Source organism: Chiloscyllium plagiosum, unplaced genomic scaffold, assembly GCF_037043375.1.
Source record: "Chiloscyllium plagiosum isolate Xiang-an unplaced genomic scaffold, Cpla_swu_hap1 HiC_scaffold_42, whole genome shotgun sequence".
Classification (NCBI taxonomy): Eukaryota; Metazoa; Chordata; class Chondrichthyes; order Orectolobiformes; family Hemiscylliidae; genus Chiloscyllium; species Chiloscyllium plagiosum.
In genome coordinates, this window is record NW_028270180.1 from 23,092,753 (window position 1) to 23,112,017 (window position 19,265).

At 43.6% G+C, this 19,265-nt stretch overlaps 1 protein-coding gene across 1 annotated transcript; it reads right to left on the minus strand.

Moving 5' to 3' along the window:
* Positions 1-266: 266 nt before the first annotated feature.
* On the minus strand, positions 267-16,617 carry LOC122542601 (small ribosomal subunit protein eS17). Its single transcript, XM_043680553.2, has 5 exons — positions 16,559-16,617; positions 15,291-15,442; positions 10,603-10,708; positions 5,329-5,394; positions 267-480 (listed from the first exon to the last, which is right to left on the minus strand). The coding sequence occupies exons 1-5, from the start codon at positions 16,559-16,561 to the stop codon at positions 406-408; spliced, it is 402 nt and encodes a 133-aa protein (XP_043536488.1). The 5' UTR covers positions 16,562-16,617; the 3' UTR covers positions 267-405.
* Positions 16,618-19,265: the final 2,648 nt, after the last annotated feature.

Sequence of the window (19,265 nt, forward strand, 5' to 3'; positions counted from 1 at the left end):
CACGAGTCTCTTAGTCATGCACAGAGGAAATCCAGGTATCGAGTTTAAATCCATACAATTTAGATTTCAGGTTGGTCAAGGAATCTGATTCAACAATCCCCAAAACCAGGCTATCCACACCTCTGCTCAGCCACAATAACCCGACCGATGTACAGGAGAAACTGAATAGCATCCCCCCAACATCACCCCCCTTCCCCACAAAGTAAAATATCAGAAATTACAATCACTGAAGGCTTTTTGATCAAGAAGCCAGCATTTCACACCAACCCTGTGGAAACTCCATTTATTTCACAGAAATCAGCTGTAGGTTGTCAGAAGAAAATGCAGCATGTGGAACAATGAAAATTACAAACGCAATATTTTTGTCTTTTTGTTTAATTTTTAAGGGATGTCACACAAATAATTTTAGATCCTTGGAGTCCGGAAGGCCATTCCTACTGAAGGCTGTGTGACCTGCAGATTGGACAGGCTGCCAAAGTCCTGCAAGAGAAGACACAGACCACATTAAATCCAAGGCAGAAAAAAATCCACCCAATACACAGGTCAGCTCAGTAAGGAGCAACATCAGACCAGTGACGGTCTTTTCAGACAACAGACTTACATTCCAGGCGCAGGTGCCCCAGAGAACTTTACAAGATAAGCAAGTTACAACACCGACAGTTCAGTTATAAGTTCAGTTAAATGTCCATCACAGTGCCCTCGGAAAGCTCCATAGCGTGAAAGGGTTAGCAGTTAACTTTCATCATGTACTTTTTGAATCCTACTTCATACCTTCCATTTGAGGTTGGGCTAAAAATAGATCCTAAAATTTGTGTAGTCCTAGCATAGAGTTAAATGTGATCTTAATCTAAGTTTCCATGCAGACTCCTGATGTATGGAACACCTCTCTCTTACAGGCAGTGGAAATGCAATGGGAAAGCTTGTGGAACACGAAGGAGCTATAATAGGAGGTTAAAAAAAAGGCAAACGTTGCAATGCAGGCACAAACCCATTCACAATAGTAAATTTTATTTGCACACGATGCATTTGCCTTAACTCAATGTAAAATATAAATGAACCTAATCATGCTGTTCCAAACTAATTGAAGTCAGCACAGATGGTGCATGCTTCCCTTCCCAATGAGAATTTTAACATGGCTATCTATGTGAAGCAAGTGGAGTCAAGCTCCGTTGTTACTCTGAATGGTAGAGTTTGTCATCCACTCCCAAGTTCCATCATTGAGGAAAAACTTCATCACCCAGAGAGTGGTGGGTGTATGGAATGCTCTGCCCCAGAAGGCAGTGGAGGCCAAGTCTCTGGGTACTTTCAAGAAAGAGATTGATAGAGCTCTTAAATATAGTGGAATCAAGGGTTATGGGGATAAGGCAGGAACAGGATACTGATTGTGGATGATCAGTCATGATCATAATGAATGGTGGCACTGGCTCGAAGGGCCGAATGGCCTATTTCTACACCTATTGTCTATTGTCATTGATGTTCGATTCACCTGGGACCCACAGCACATCTGACGGATAGCAACAAATGTTTTCATCCATTCTGGGATCACACAGATTAAGAAAATCAAGCCAGTAGCTGGAATCTTGACCAAATTTGCTCTATTTCAATGTGTATCTAATGCTCGAATGTGCTACACCCCAAAATAACATACAAAACAATATGGTTGATTCTGCCAATGGTCTTTATATGAAAGTACATTATCCTTCAAGTATTACTGTGAATAGCATCTGAAAAAAGGGAGGTCAAAAGAATAGTAGATTAAGATTTATAGACTGGGGAGTGGGGAAGTGAATGCTCAGCTGAGTTAGACAATGTTAGTGTAGGGTTTGGCAAAGAGACTTAAGGTAGGAGAAAGGATTGAAACACTTTCATCAAACAAGCAGCAAGTTGGTATGCTTGAGTGCAGTTCTGCAATTTTGGATAAACCAAAAATGGACTGCAACTACAACCTGCCTTTCGAAACCCAAATGGTGAAATGACAGCAGTCACAAATCTGCTGAGGTAGAAGGATTACAGTCAAGCAGGATCCAATTTATCAGGTGACACAAATAGGACAACACAACGAGGGCATCCTCTTCATGAACCTCATGATTGACAAAGGCAAGTGTTCAAATGCCTTAGTCACCACTCTGATGCTACTTTCATGGAACTACACTTGTACCCCAGGTCAATATTCAATAACTCTCCCCAGGGGCCTTACCATTAACTGTCTAAGCCCTGCCCTACTGAATAAGAGCCCCAAATTCTAACAGAAGTCATTGATTTTGTACGGCAAAATAAGCGGAGGAAGGGGGAACAGAACTTGTTACCCATCTCTAATTGGCCTTCTACCCTCAAAATTGGTGATATGGTGGACAGGGAAAGTGGTTATCTAAGAGCGGCTTGCTGTCCACAGGGCAATTTAAGACTTAACTATATAACTTATATGTGGAGTCACATGTAGGCCAGACCAGATAAGGACAGATTTCTTTTCCTAGATGGGTTTCTACAACAATTAATAATTGTTTTTTGGTCAACTTTGGCTTATGAGGAGAGGCTGAATAGATTGGGATTATATTCAGTGGAATTCAGAAGAATGGGGTGGGGGTCGGGGGAATCTTATAGATACATATAAAATTATGAGGGCAATCTATAAAACAGAAATAGATAGGATGTTTCCACTGGTAGGTGAAACTAGGACAAGAGGGCCTGGCCTCAAAATTAGAGGGAGCAGGTTTAGAACTGAAGTGAAAAGGAACTTCTTCACCCAGAGGGTTGTTAATCTATGGAATTCCTTGCCCAGGGAAATAGTTGACACTACTTCAGTAATCGCTTTTAAAGCTAAGGTAGGTACTTTTATGAAAAATAAAGGAATTAAGGGATATGGTGAAAATGTGGGTAAGTGGATCTGAGTCCACAAAACGATCAGCCATGATCTTATTGAGTGGCGGAGCATGCTCGAATGGCTGGACAGCTCACTCCTGCTCCTAGTCCTTATGTTCTTTATTAAGGCTGCATTGCAAATTTATTAAATGTAATTTAAATTCCACCAGATGTTGTGGATTTGAACCCATGTCTTCACAGGATTGACCTGAGCTTTTGGATTTCTGGTTCATGTCATGATCACTGAGAATACAGCAGCCATGGTTAGCAAGTTTGTGGATGACACCAAAATTCACTGCGGACAGTGAAGAAGGTTATCTAAGAGTATAGTGAGCTCTTGATCAACAGGGCCAGTGGGCCAAGGAACGACAGATGGAATTTAATTCAGATAAGTGTGAGATGTCGCATTCTGGTAAGACAAAGCAGGGCAGGATTTACCACAGTTAGTGGTAGGGGCCTAGGGAGTGTTGTCAAACAGAGACACCTCAGGGTGCAGGTACATAGTTCCTTGAAAGGGATGTCACATGAAGACAGAAAGGTGAAAGTGGTGTTTGGCACACTTCCCTTCCTCAGTCAGAACACAGAATACAGGAGCTGGGATGGCATATTATAACAGTAGAAGACTCCACATTTGGAGTACTGCTTAGAATTCTGGGTTGCCCTGCTATTGGGAGGATGTTACTAAATTGGAAAGGTCTTTTCCCCAGGTTAAGGGAATCCAAAATTAGGGGGCATAGATTTAAGGGGAGAGGGGAAAGAGTTAAAAAGAAACCTGAGTGGCAATTTATTCACAGAGAGGGTGGTGTATATATGGAATGAGTTGCCAGAAAAAAAATGGTACAGGTGGATACAATTACAATATTGAAAAGAAATTTGGACAGGTACACAGATAGGAAAGGTTGAGTCAAACACAGGAAAACAGGACCACTTCAGTTTAGAAGCTTGGTTGGCGTGAACGAGTTAAGCCGAAAGGCCTATTTCTGTGCTGCAGTCCTCTTTTACTCTATGCCATCGTCTTCATATACTGTGAAGGTTCTCAGTTCCTTCTACCCTATCATTTCAGGAATCCAGCACAGCATCAACCAGTGGCTTCAAAAAAATGCCACTGGATTGTCAATGGAACAAGAATAGGCCATTCAGCCTTTCCCAACATTTCATATCACTATGGCTGATTGAACACTTCAATGCTTCTTATTTATTAACACCCTTGTCTTTATAAACCAAAAATTTATCAACCTTTACTTACTCAAAAACTGAGCTTCCAGAATCCTTGGAGGTGCAGAATACCAAACATAACCCACTGAGTTAAAAACAACCACCTCCATGTTTGTCCTAAATGGCATCCTTCCTGCTTATTTATAGATTATGCTCCCGGATTACTGACCTCCCAACCAGCAGAAATATTTTACCTGCACCTACCCTGTCAATCTCTTTAAGCATTTTGCAAGTTTCAATCAGGTCACCTGTCATTCTTCAAACCTCTACGGAGAATACAGGCTTAGTTTGTCCAAACTCTTCTCACCAAAACAGGAACAAGTCTGGTAAACCTTTCTTGCACTCCATCTCTGGCAAAAATATCTTTCCTCAGATAAAGAGACCAAAACTACACACAATACTCCGCTGCAGGCTAACCAGTTCTATACTATTGAAAGTAGACAACCAGAAGGCTGGAAGAACACAAGTCCGACAGCATCAGGAGATGGAGAAGTCAATGTTTTGGATGTAACCCTTTTTCAGGACTGAGTTGGGTCAAATGGCCCATTTCCATGCTGTAGGCCTCTATTAATCTATGCCATCGCCTTCATATACTGTGAAGGTTCTCAGTTCCTTCTCCCCTATCATTTCAGGAATCCAGTCCAGCTTCAACCAGCAGTTTTGAACAATGCCACTTGACTGTCAATGGAACAAGAGTAAGCCTTAATTTATAAGCAAACAGGAAGGATGCCATTTAGGACCATGATAAAGGTTTTTTTTAAAACTCAATGTTATGTTTGGAATTCTGCACCTCAGAGGACTGCATCCAAGTCCTGAAGACTTTTTCACCTCCTGATGTTGCCTGGCTTGCTGTGTTCTTCCAGCCTCCTGCTTGTCTACCCTGGATTCCAGCATCTGCAGTTTTTATCGTCCCTATACTACTGAAGCAAGACTTCACAAATCCTCCACTCAAATCCTCATGTGATAAAGGTTAAAAGTCCATTAATCTTCCCAATAACTTGCTGCATCTGCATGTTAGCCTTCAATTAACTTATTGACAAGGACATCAGAGTCCCTTCGCACATCTACATCTTCTATCCTCTCACCACTTTCCTTGAAAGGACACTTTACCTCCACATGCAAGTTCCTGCCACAAGATCAATGCAGCTTTGTATCATCAAGCCACAACTTCTGGAGGCTTTCAAATGACAGCAGTCTAGATGAATTACAAATTCGAAGCAACAGCCAGTCACCACCCCACCTCTAAATACTCACCAACAGCTTCAGCATCTCCTTGGTATCTGGGTCCACTTCTATCATCTCCTGGTCCAGCGCAGAGACCTGGAAAACAGAGAAAACAGTCAGAACGTAGTAACCAGAAAAACCACTCCTTTCAGTCAGAGCACAGGACCTGAGCCTTAGCAATGGTTGCTCACACAGTTTGGTTCAGAGTGACATTCACACTAGGTTATGATGCTCAGATTCTGTCACTGACTGAAATGAAACCTTCAAGCCCAAACTTGCAGCTCAAGTTCAGATGGCCATGGAAATTGCCATGGTGCTGCAGGAAAGCAGGGGAGTTCCAAACATTCACTCCCTCAACCAATGCCAGAGAATCCAGTCACTCATACTGTTCTCAGCTGAAAGATCTTCCTGTGCACAACACCCACATGTGATAACCAAATATAACTGGACTACTAATTGTGCTGAGGTGTGAAAGGAACTACGCAAATGCTTCCTTCTTCCAGACACTTGGTATGACATACCCTCATTCAAAACCCATCAATGCACTGCTCCAGGAAAGGACCAGACATAAATCAAAACCAAATAACAATAAAATGCAAATAAAAAGGCTTAAACCAAATGCAAAGACTCAACAGTCCGTAATCTCAGAGATGAACACTCTGTGCAAACTTCGAACTTTGAAAATAACCAATGTATTCACACTGTGATCACTTGGACAGGATTGACCTGGGCAAGAATGTTCTAATAGCAAACTACATTTGTACTCATGATTTGTAATTGAATTAGCAATACCCCTGGAGGCAAGTTATTCAGTATTCCAGATTTAACACTTTCACATGTACAATGTGTTAAGGCGGACATTACTGGCAATGAGCTACAACAAAGCCAGAAGCAAAACAGAATCAAACCAACAGATCTCAACAGGTCTCAGTCTTTTGATTGAAGCTAAACCCTGAGCATCCAAAAAGCCCTGAAACAATGCTGAAAGTCTAATCAATGTTTCATGTTAGGACTTGCAACAGAGAAGCACTGACAAAGATATGGAAATTGTCTGTACTGGAACTGTCTACAATGTTGGCAAACAGCTTTTTTGAGCATAAATGCAAAGTCACTGTCTCCAGTTGTTACAGACAAACATTAATTATTTGGGTTCAGTTACACAAGCCATGAAACTTGTGGTCCCCGTGTCTACGTGGGTTCCCTCCGGGTGCTCCGGTTTCCTCCCACAATCCAAAGATGTGCAAGTTAGGTATTGGCCATGGCAAATTGTCCTGTATTGCCCAGGGATACTCATGCTTGATGGGATTAGCCATGGTAAATATGGGGTTATGGGGATAGGATAAGGGGTTGGGTCTGGCTAAGATGCTCTTCGGAGGGTCGTTGCAGATTAGACAGCCGAATGGCCTCTTTCCACAGAGGGGTTCTATGATTTATTATGGAGAGCACTCATGCTTTACAAACAAACCAACACTAGCTCAGCATAGGCCTGAATCAAGGAATACAAATAAGAGTAGGCCATTCAGCCCCTCAAAGTGAAAGTGAGTACTGCAGATGTTGGAGATTAGAGTCAAGAGTGTGGTGCTGGAAAGCACAGCAGGTTAGGCAGCAGAGGAGCAGGAAAACTGATGTTTCAGGCAAAAGCCCTTCATCACCATTCCTGATGAAGGGATTTTGCCCGAAATGTCGTATTTCCTGCTCCTCTGATGCTCCCTGACCTGCTGACCTTTTCCAGCACGACCCTATTGATGATATTCAGTCCTCAAGCCTGTTCTGCCTTTCAAAAAGATCATAGTTCATTTTCTTCAACTTTACTTTCCTGTCTCCCCCCCCCAATAACTATAATTTGCTTTGTTAATCAAAAATCTCTCATATTTAATGAGGGGAATGATTTAAGGAGGACCTGAGGGGCAACTTCTTCATGCAGAGAGTGGTGCATATGTGGAAGGGACTGCCAGATAGAGTGTTTGAGGCAGATACAATAGCAACATTTAAAAAACATTTTGATAGGTACACCGATGGGAAGGGTTTAAACTGATATGGACCAAATGCAGGCAATCGGAACTAGCTGAGAGGGCATCATCGTCAGCATGAACCATAGAGTCATAGAGATGTACAGCATGGAAACAGGCACTTCGGTCCAACCCGACCATGCCGGTTTAACCTATGACTGACTATACTACTTTTAGTAGAAGAGAATTTCACAGACAACCATGTTTTGACAGAAACATGTTCATCTCTAATCTTAAATGGGAGACTCACAGTTTTAAACTATGCCTCTTAATTCCTGACTCCTCCTATAGGGGAAACATCCTCTCAGCATCTATCCTGCTAGGTCCCCTCCAGATTTCAAATTTTCAATAAGATGAATTCAAATTCTTCTAAACTTCAATGAGTATAGGGGCCAACCTGCTCAATCTTTCCTCATCAGACAACCTCTTCAGTCCCGGAACCAATTCAGTGGACCTTCTCTAGAAGTAGTTCAATGCTATTATATTCTTTCTTAAGCAAGTAAAGCAAAGCTGTACACAGTACTGCAGATGTAGTTTAACTAAAGGAAACTTCCACAAAAATACAAACCACAGCAGCACATTCAGCTTAAAAAGACAAGGACTTTATTCCACAAACTTGTGCTTTTATGCGTGGAGCAACAGAGTGGGTCAATTAGTCGCAGATGCATAATATACTGGGATTATGGATACGTGGCTGTAGGGTGACCATAGATGGGGACTAAATATCCAGAGGTATATTTTACTATCCATTTGTTCACTCATTCACATGGGTGTCGCTGGCTAGGCCAACACTTATTGCCATCCTTAGATGCCTCTGAGGGCAGTTGAGTCACACATTGCTGTAGGTCTGGAGTCACATATAGGCCAGACCAGGTGGAAACAGCAGATTCATTCCCTAAAAAGGACATTAGTGAATGAAATAGGTTTTTAATGGCAATTGATAATTGTTTCATGGTCAGCTTTAGATTCTGAATTCCAGATTTTTATTGAATTCAATTTCCACCATCTGCCATGGTAGGATTCGAACTCAGGCTCTCAGAATATTAGCTGGATTTTGAAATTAAATAGTCTAGTAATAATACTAAGCCACAGCCTATTCAATTTTTAGGAAGGACAGACAAAAAGGAAAAGGAGTTGAGGTAGCCTTGCTGGTTGAACAGGATCATAATGCAACAGCGAGGAAGTACATTAGCTCTAGTGAAGTGGAATCTGTATGGGTAGAGCTTAGAAACACAAAGGAACAGAAAATGAGAATGGGGTTGTGTATCAACCCTAACATTAGGGAAGGCACTAAACAAACAATTAGAGAAGCAAGCAACAAAGGGACCAACAAACAGCTGTAATTATGGGTAACATTAGTCCACATATAGATTGGCAAGTCAAATCAGTTACAATATCAGACAGAAGGAATTCCTGGAGTGCTTATGCGATAGTTTCTGGATCAATAAATTAAGGACCAAGAGTACAGACCATCCTTGGTTGGGCATTGTGTAATGAGAAAAGAGTAAGTGGCAACCTAGCTGTGCAAGGCCCCTTGGGGAAAACTGGCCACATGACAGAATTCTTCATTAAGATGAAGAGTGACAAATCGGCTTCTGAAACAAGGGTCCTTAATCTAACAAAAGAAAACTACGATGGTATGAGGCATGAGCTGGCTATGATAAACTGGGGAACATTATTTAAAAGGGCAATGGCAAGCATTTAAAGAGTACATGGAGAAACTGCAACAAATGCCGAGTCCTGTCTGGCACAAAGATAAAATGGGAAAGGTGGCCCGGCCATGGCTAACAAGGGAAATTAAGAACAGGATTAGATTCGAGGAAGGGATACACATTGATCAAAAAAAAGCAGCAGACTTGAAGATTGAGAGCAATTTAGATTTTAGCAAAACAGAACAGAGTGGGAAAATAAGAGTATGAGTGTAAGCTTGCGAGGAACGTACAAACTGATTGTAAAAGCCTTTATAGTTATGTGAAGAGAAAGATTAGCAAAGACAAATGTAGGTTCCATACAATCAAAAACAGTGGAAGTTATAGTAGGGTACATTGCCAGGCCAATAAAATACATATTTTGCTTCTATCTTCAAAAGGACATAAATAACATCCCAAAAATGGTGTTGCAAAAAGGGCATAGTGAGAGGAACTGGAGGAAATCAGTATTAGTAGGGAAATGGTGTTGTCTAGTAGATACTAATTGTTCGGAGTGCCGGCACTCACCCATTTTCAGATTGTTTGTTGGTTCTTCTCAATATCTGGGTTGGGGGTTCATTTTAAAAGGAAAGGTTGCATAGTCTGAGCCGGTATCCATTAGAGTTATAAGAATGAGACAGGATCTTAAATATCTTAATAAGACTGGATAGGGTGAAGGCAGAGCTGAAAATGTGTTGCTGGAACAGCGCAGCAGGTCAGGCAGCATCCGAGCAGCAGGAAAATCGATGTTTCAGGCAAACGCCAACTGGTTAGCAAAAAGGAAACAGTAACAAAAAGAGTAGAAATAAACAGACTTTTTTTAATCAGCCATGATCAGACTGAAAGGCAAACGGAAAGGGCTGAATGGCATACTCCCATTCCTTTTTTTTAAAAAAGGCAAGACTCCCTTTTTAAAACAGTGTCCCATATTCTGGTCTATTTCACAAGGGGAACCATCCCTCAGCATTCATCCTATTCAGTCTTATTGAGATATTTAAGATCCTGTCTCATTCTTATAATTCTAATGGATACAGGCCCAAGACTATGTAACCTTTCCTTTGAAAATGAACCCCCAACCCAGATATCAAGAACAACCAACAAACAATCTGAACACTGGGTGAATGCCAGCACTCCAAACAATTGGTATCTACGCGACAACATCAAATCATATTAGGACGACAGTGGAATGATGCTACAGAATTGAACAACAGCACAAACAGGGCTAAGTAACAGCATAATGTTATGCAGCGCAACACTCAAGATCTCAGATGGCAGGAATGCAGACCCTATTTATTCTCCACACTACAACTCACATCCTACAAATGTCATGGCAATTATTGGAAAATTGAAATCAAATGGGACAGAAGGCCCTAAGTTCAAATCCAAATTATGATCAGACTTCAGAGACAGAGTGGTTCACATTATTTCAAACAGAACCTTGAACACTGGTAATTTACAGCCAAATTTAGTACTTTAGTTGAATACTTCAAGCTTCCTAATCTTGCAATTTAAATAAAAAGACCAAATTTTCACAACATACATGGGTTACACCAGTAGTCATTAACTCCAGCAGACAGTGAACTGGACTGAACCGGAGAGAAACTTACCTCAGGGACATAGTTGTCCCGCCTCTCCCGCTCTTCTTCCTGCAGTTTGATAGAGATGCCTCTGACAGGTCCACGCTGGATACGCTTCATTAAGTGTGTCACATACCTGGGTAAGCCAGACAGTGGTTACTGTACCTTTTAATCACTATCTACCAAATCACTAAGCAATTCATCACCAGCTTCCAGTTTGTAGACTTTCCAACTGAAGACTCCAGCTCTAAAAGTCATATTTGAGCTGACAAGTATATTCCTCTTTCAGGTGACACTCAAACTGGACGTAGAGTCATAGAGATGTACAGCATGGAAACAGACCCTTCGGTCCAACCCGTCCATGCCGACCAGATATCCCAACCCAATCTAGTCCCACCTGCCAACACCCGGCCCATATCCCTCCAAACCCTTCCTATTCATATACCCATCCAAATGCCTCTTAAATGTTGCAATTGTACCAGTCTCCACCACTTCCTCTGGCAGCTCATTCCATACACGTACTAACCTCTGCGTGAAAACGTTGCCCGTTAGGTCTCTTTTATATCTTTCCCCTCTCACCCCAAACCTATGCCCTCTAGTTCCGGACACCCCAACCCCAGGGAAAAGACTTGGCCTATTTATCCTATCCATGCCCCTCATAATTTTGTAAACCTCCATAAGGTCATCCCTCAGCCTCCGACACTCCAGGGAAAACAGCCCCAGCCTGCTCAGCCTCTCCCTGTAGCTCAAATCCTCCAACCCTGGGAACATCCTTGTAAATCTTTTCTGAACCCTTTCAAGTTTCACAACATCTTTCCGATAGGAAGGAGACCAGAATTGCACGCAATATTCCAAGTGGCCTAACCAATGTCCTGTACAGCCGCAATATGACCTCCCAACTCCTGTACTCAAAACTCTGACCAATAAAGGAAAGCATACCAAATGCCTTCTTCACTATCCTATCTACCTGCGACTTCACTTTCAAGGAGCTGTGAACTTGCACTCCAAGGTCTCTTTGTTCAGCAACACTGCCTAGGACCTTACCATTAAGTGTGTAAGTCCTGCTAAGATTTGCTTTCCCGAAATGCAGCACCTCGCATTTATCTGAATTAAGCTCCATCTGCCACTTCTCAGCCCACTGGCCCAAATCCTGTTGTAATCGGAGATAACCTTCTTCGCTGTCCACTGTACCTCCAATTTTGGTGTCATCTGCAAACTTACTAACTGTACCTCTTATGCTCATGTCCAAATCATTTATGCAAGTGACAAAAAGTAGAGGACCCAGCACCAATCCTTGTGGCACTCCACTGGTCACAGGCCTCCAGTCTGAAAAACTCCATCACCACCCTCTATCTTCTACCTTTGAGCCAGTTTTGTATCCAAGTGGCTAGTTCTCCCTGTATTCCATGAGATCTAACCTTGCTAATCAGTCTCCCATGGGGAACCTTGTCGAACGCAGATCACATCTACTGCTCTGCGCTCATCAATCCTCTTTGTTATTTCTTCAACAACTCAATCAAGTTTGAGAGACATGATTTCCCACGCACAAAGCCTTTGGATTCTCTTTAATTCTATTTGCCAAAGCTATCTCATGTCCCCTTTTTGCTCTCCTGCTTTCCCTCTTAAGTATACTCCTACTTCCTTTACACTCTTCTAAGGATTCACTCGATCTATCCTGTCTATACCTGACATATGCTTCCTTCTTTTTCTTAACCAAACCCTCAATTTCTTTAGTCATCCAGCATTCCCTATACCCACCAGCCTTCCTTTTCATCCTGACAGGAATACACTTTCTCTGCATTCTTGTTATCTCATTTCTGAAGGCTTCCCATTTTCCAGCCGTCCCTTTACCTGCGAACATCTGCCTCCAATCAGCTTTCGAAAGTTCTTGCCTAATACCGTCAAAATTGGCCTTTCTCCAATTTAGAACTTCAACTTTTAGATCTGGTCTATCCTTTTCCATCACGATTTTAAAACGAATAGAATTATGGTCGCTGGCCCCAAAGTGCTCCCCCATTGACACCTCAGTCACCTGCCCTGCCTTATTTCCCAAGAGTATGTCAAGTTTTGCACCTTCTCTCGTTGGTACATCCACATACTGAATCAGAAAATTGTCTTGTACGCACTTAAGAAATTCGTCTCCATCTAAACCTTTAACACTATGGCAGTCCCAGTCGATGTTTGGAAAGTTAAAATCCCCTACCATAACTACCCTATTATTCTTACAGATAGCTGAGATCTCCTTAGAATTTCTCAATTTCCCTCTGACTATTAGGGGGTATATAATACAACCCCAATAAGGTGATCATCCCTTTCTTATTTCTCAGTTCTGCCCAAATAACTTCTCTGAATGTATTTCCAGGAATATCCTCCATCAGCACAGCTGTAATACTATCCCTTATCAAAAATGCCACTCCCCCTCTCTTGCCTCCCTTTCTATCCTTCCTGTAGCATTTGTATCCTGGAACATTAAGCTGCCAGTACTCCCATCCCTGAGCCATGTTTCTGTAATTGCTATGATATCCCAGTCCCATGTTCCTAACCATGCCCTGAGTTCATCTGCCTTCCCTGTTAGGCCCCTTGCATTGAAATAAATGCAATTTAATTTATTAGACCTACCTTGTCCCTGCCTGCCCTGACTGTTTGACTCACGTCTGTTCTCAACTGTACCAGTCTCAGATTGATCTCTTTCCTCACCATCTCCCTGGGTCCCACCCCCACCCACCTTACTAGCTTATATCCTCCCGAGCAGTTCAAGCAAATTTCCCTGCCAGTATATTAGTCCCCTTCCAATTTAGGTGGAATCCGTCCTTCTTGTACAGGTCAATTCTACCCTAAAAGAGATTCCAATGATGCAAAAATATGAATCCTTCACCCATTCACCAGCTCCTCAGCCATGCATTCATCTACTCTATCCTCCTATTCCTGCCCTCACTAGCTCATAGCACTGGGAGTAATCCAGTCTGAAGAACATTTTATATTTCAGACTATCAAGTTTCATTTCCCACTACCAACACCCTCCAGGTAGTTCTTCAGGTCATCATTTGTATGAACAATGTAAGGTCCTCTAGTCCTTCAAATCAAAATGAATGCTGCAGGGAAAGCAGAATCATCTCATTCCGCTGCTGTTCAATTAGTATAACCATCTTCACCCTTAAATGGAGATTGGAACAAACACAGAAGGACATTCAGATTCACTAAGATGTACAGCACGGAAACAAACCCTTCAGTCCAATTCATCCACGCTGACCAGATATCCTAACCTAATCTAGTCCCAAATGCCAGCACTTGGCCCGTATCCCTCCAAACCCTTCGATATTAGATATTGGCCCTTCGGTCCAACACTTCCCCACTGACCCACCGAAGAGAAACCCACCCCCCTATGTTTATCCTTGACTAATCCACCTAACACTATGGGCAATTTAGCACGGCCAATTCACCTAACCTGCACATCTTTGGGCTGTGGGAGGAAACTGGAACACCCGGAGGAAACCCATGCAGACACGGGGAGAATGTGCAAACTCTACACAGACAGTTGCCCGCGGCGGGGAATTGAACCCGGGTGTCTGGCGCTGAGAGGCAGCAGTGCTAACCACTGAGCCACCATGCCGCCCCTATTCATAGACCCATCCAAATATCTTTTAAATGCTGTATTTGTACCAGCCTCCACCACTTCTGGCACCTCATTCCGTTCACGCACCATCTTCTGCATGAAAAAGTTGTCCATTAAGTCCCTTTTATATCTTTCCCCTCTCACCCTGTACCTATGCCCTCTAGTACTGGACTCCCCCCACCCCAGGGAAAAGACCTTGTCTATTTACCCTATCCATGCCCCTCATGATTTTATAAACCTCTATAAAGGTCACCCCTCAGCCTCAGAGAGGAAAAGCACCAGCTAATCAGTGTCTCCCTATAGCTCAAATCCTCCAACCCTGGCAACATCCTTGTGAATCTTTTCTGAACCCTTTCAAGTTTCACAACATCTTTCCAATGAGGAGACTGGAATTGCACGCAATATTCCAAAAGTGGCCGGACCAACGTCCTGTACAGCCGCAACATGACCTCCCAACTCCAATACTCAAATGCTCTGACCAATAAAGGAAAGGCTATCAAATGCCTTTTTCACTATCCAAGCCCAACTGAAACCACATCATAGTGCAAACAAACCCTTTCCTCATTTAGATGGGAATTCTATTTCAACAACCATAAAGGAACACAGCAAGAGCACTGAGGGAGCTACTGGGTTGGTTTTTATTAATGCAGACAGATGAGATGACTTTGCTGAGAGTCTTGGATGCAGTGTGTATATTTGGAGCAGGATCTACATATATCAAGGAGAAAAATAAATAATGGAACTAATCTGATATGCAGAGCCACAATGGTCCAAGTGGGCCTTGCTCTGGACTGCGTGATTGCCTGAGCCAATGTTCAAGAAAGATTGGACAACAGGAAGATCTGCAATTGGCCACAACACCTAACTCTTCTGTCAAGCGGTGGTAATAACCAGAACAGGACTGTGATCAATCCCTTTGTGCTCACCTCTGCCTTCCTCACAAGGCATGGCGCACAGGTGAAGCATTTTCCCAGCATTCTTTCTTACTATTTGCAGGTCGATTGCAACCAATTTGGCATAATTGATCCAGTATAACAGGAACATGAAGCTGCTTTCTACCTCAATTAGATCCAGCAAAGGTAAAGAGGAACACAAAGATACCTACCCTGCAATTTTGTTGCGAAGTTTCTTGCTGGGGATGATGGCGATTTCCTCACAGACCCTCTTGTTGGTATGGAAGTCATTGCCAAGGCGAGTGTAATATTTCTCAATGATCACTCGAGCAGCTTTCTTGACTGTCTTAGTCCTGACACGACCCTGACCAGAAGAGAGAAGACGTCATTTTAAGAAAACCATCCTTGTTCCACAACTTTCATAATCCAACAGCAATAAAAGGGCAGACATCCACAATGATTTGTGGAATAAGAACTGATAAACAAATCACTCTTGCCTCATAGTCTGGGCCACAGCTGTATTTTTACATTCCAGGTATGTTCACAAAAGACAACACTGGCTTTCGGACCAGCATGTTCCCATTTCCCTAAGACTAACAATCTATACAGCACCTGTAGCTGAAAAACAAGAGCCCTTTTATTGCTTTTCTTACAGAAGTCAGACAACAGACCCAGCCTTCCATCATCTCTAGTGAATGTCCTTTGAATACATTAAGAGTACCATAGACACAATGCTGCTGCTAAATGGAGATCACTAACCACTGCTTGGTTAAACCACTTCATAATACTGTCAGGGTTTCAAAAGAACTTATTTAAACAATCATTGACCTGTAACGAGTTCTATTTCAAGTATCCCCTTGCAAAACTGCCATTCAATCTGCTTTCCTTGCCCTTTCAGGAAGCACACTGCGAACTACATCAACTCGATATTATTATGAATAATATTTAACACTCTGGTTCTTTTGCCAATTAATCGTAACCTTGTTGCTTCCCTACCCCAGTTACTCCAGCCTAAGCTCGATTATATCTCGGCCTCAAAGAGCATTCCAGATTCTCCTGGAATATATCTCAAAGGGGGAAAGTTTCTGCCAACCTGCGCCGGCAGCCACTAGGAACACCGACTGAGAGCCTGAAAATACTCGGAGAAAGCCCAAGGCCTGACTCACTGCTTCATTCTCTCTCCTCCCACCCACCACCCCCAAGGCCTGGCTAAAAGGCCCCTCAATTCGAGCCCCCTTTTCCCTTGAACCCTCCTTAATCAGCCCCGGGACAAACGCCACCATCAACTCGGCTGCGGAGAGTCACAGCTTCCCTCCAAACCCGCCCTCCGCTCCATCGGCCGCTCGCCTCCCTCTAATATCGGCGGCTAAATGTGGCCGGGCAAGTTTACGATGCACCCGACCAGCCGCTGACGGATTTAGGGCCGTTTTAAGGGCGGATGGAAACAGATTGTTATCCTGGCCAATTCTGACAGACCCACCATCTTGGATTGCGAACCAGAGAAGAGAGCGAGTACTGCTGGGAACGGCAGTAATGAGGACCCCAGGACTAAGCTGTCCAGCGCATTGCCTGGTGCCAACCTTTTTTTAATTTCAAAAATATACTTTATTCATAAAATACTTTGATGATCTGTACAATTGGACATGCCATACATATGTAAACATTCCATTTGTTTGCATACCGAAAACAGAGTCTGTACGATTACATTTTTAGCTGAGACGTCAGCAGAGCCCAAATGACTGCATGGGCCCCCTGTTCTTCTTTAGGCAGGCAGATGTTACAAGGTGGTCTTTCGCCACCATGCCTTGGCGGCAGCTGCCCCAAGCTTCAGCGTGTCCCTCAACACGTAGTCCTGGACCTTGGAATGTGCCAGTCTGCAACACTCAGTCGGGGTCAACTCCTTCAGCTGGAAGATCAACAGGTTTCGGACCACCCAGAGAGCGTCCTTCACCGAGTTGATGATCCTCCAGGCACAGTTGATGTTCGTCTCGGTGTGCGTCCCGGGGAACAGACCGTAGAGCACGGAGTCCCGCGTCACGGCGCTGCTCGGGACGAACCTCGACAAACACCACTGCATTCCTCTCCAGACTTCTTCTGCGTAGGCACATTCCAGAAGGAGGTGTGTGACAGTCTCGTTCCCCCCCGCAGCTGCTTCGAGGGCAGCGTGCGGTGCGGCTGAGAGTCCGGGCGTGCATAAAGGATCTCACAGTCGGAGCCCTTCTCACCACCAGCCAAACCATGTCTTAGTGCTTGTTGGAAAGTTCTGGTGATGAGGCATTCTGCCAAATGGCTTTGACAGTCTGCTCAGGGAACCTCTCGATAGGATCCGACCTCTCCTTTTCCCGAAGGGTCTCAAGGACACTATGTGCTGACCACCTCCTGATGGACTTGTGGTCAAAGGTGTTTTTCTTCATAACCTTCTCCATGAAGGACAGGTGATACGGAACGGTCCAACTACTTGGAGCGTGTTTTAAAAAATTCTCAAGGTCAGGTTCGTAGGAGAGTAGTCTGACACAGAACAAACGACCAAGAGGCGAGACTGCTAGAATATGGGCATTTTATTCCCCGCAGTGTCGCACAACGGGTCTGGTTTATGCTCACTCTACATGTTACAAAAACTGGGAGCCGTCAGTTCTTGTAGAGCGGTTGCCAACAACCCACGCTCGGCGGTTAAACGTAACCCCGGAGCAGACTCACCGAACTGGAGACTTTTCCAGCTTTTTATTCTTTTCCAGATATAAACATTCATGTGAACAGCAGAGCAAGGCTAAAAAACACATTCCATTCTGGTTACATACAGATAAGAAGATTCACACGGGACTAAGCAACACCTCCATTCCGGTTAGATTCACACATGTATTGGGACATAATTTTTAACCGTTTCACCACATTCCACTGCTTGGAATTTTACACCACATTCCACTGCTTGGCCCAATACATGTGTTACATTATGCAATTCGTTTCAGTTAATTTCAGTTCAGTCAATTCAGTGTAGTTCAATTCAGCTCAGTTCAGGTCTGTTCAGTTCAATTCAATTGTGTTCAATTCAGTTCCGTCCATTTCAATTCAATTTAGCTCAGTTCCATTTTGTTCCGTTCAATTTGATTCACTTCAGTTCCACTCAGTTCAGTTCAGTTCAATCCCATTCAATTCTGTTAACTCCGCTTCAGCCTTTTGGACATGCCCACATCCTCCGCTGTACCCCAGGCAAGGGGTTCTTCGGCAGGACTGGGATCCTTTCTCAAACAAACTGCCACGTACATGCCCACATCCATGCCATCCCGGGACGGTCGGGACCTCCACAGTTTGTTCTTCTGGTTTCTTAGTCGTTTTCCAAAACATTGTTCTGTATCAAAATCTCTCCTCAATTGCGATTGACCCTGCTCGACTACGCCAAATGTTTTAAAAAAATTCTCAAGGTCAGGTTCGTAGGAGAGTAGTCTGACACAGAACAAACGACCAAGAGGCGAGACTGCTAGAATATGGGCATTTTATTCCCCGCAGTGTCGCACAACGGGTCTGGTTTATGCTCACTCTACATGTTACAAAAACTGGGAGCCGTCAGTTCTTGTAGAGCGGTTGCCAACAACCCACGCTCGGCGGTTAAACGTAACCCCGGAGCAGACTCACCGAACTGGAGACTTTTCCAGCTTTTTATTCTTTTCCAGATATAAACATTCATGTGAACAGCAGAGCAAGGCTAAAAAACACATTCCATTCTGGTTACATACAGATAAGAAGATTCACACGGGACTAAGCAACACCTCCATTCCGGTTAGATTCACACATGTATTGGGACATAATTTTTAACCGTTTCACCACATTCCACTGCTTGGAATTTTACACCACAGAGCGTTCCGCGGCAGCGAGGCCAGGCCCATCCTTCGCAACACCGGGGACAGGTAGAACCTCAGTACGTAGTGACACTTGGTGTTTGCGTACCGGGGATCCACGCAAGGCTTGATGCAGCCACACACAAAGGTGGCCATCAGGGTGAGGGTGGCATTAGGTGTATTTTTTCCCCCGTTGCCCAGATCTTTATACAGCGAGTCCGTTCGGACCCGGTCCATCTTTGACCTCCATATAAACTGGAAGATGGCCCGGGTGACTGCAGCGGCACAGGTTCTGGGAATAGGCCAGACCTGTGCCACGTATAATAGCAATGACAGTGCCTGTTAGAAACGAAA

What these genes read in the sequence shown, in the direction of transcription:
- LOC122542601 (XM_043680553.2), bottom strand. An exon ending in CTTCGCAACAAAATTGCAGG is followed by an intron (nt 10,709 to 15,290) that starts GTAGGTATCTTT and finishes TGGCTTACCCAG; the next exon opens with GTATGTGACACACTTAATGA. An exon ending in GGGACAACTATGTCCCTGAG is followed by an intron (nt 5,395 to 10,602) that starts GTAAGTTTCTCT and finishes TCTGTTTTCCAG; the next exon opens with GTCTCTGCGCTGGACCAGGA.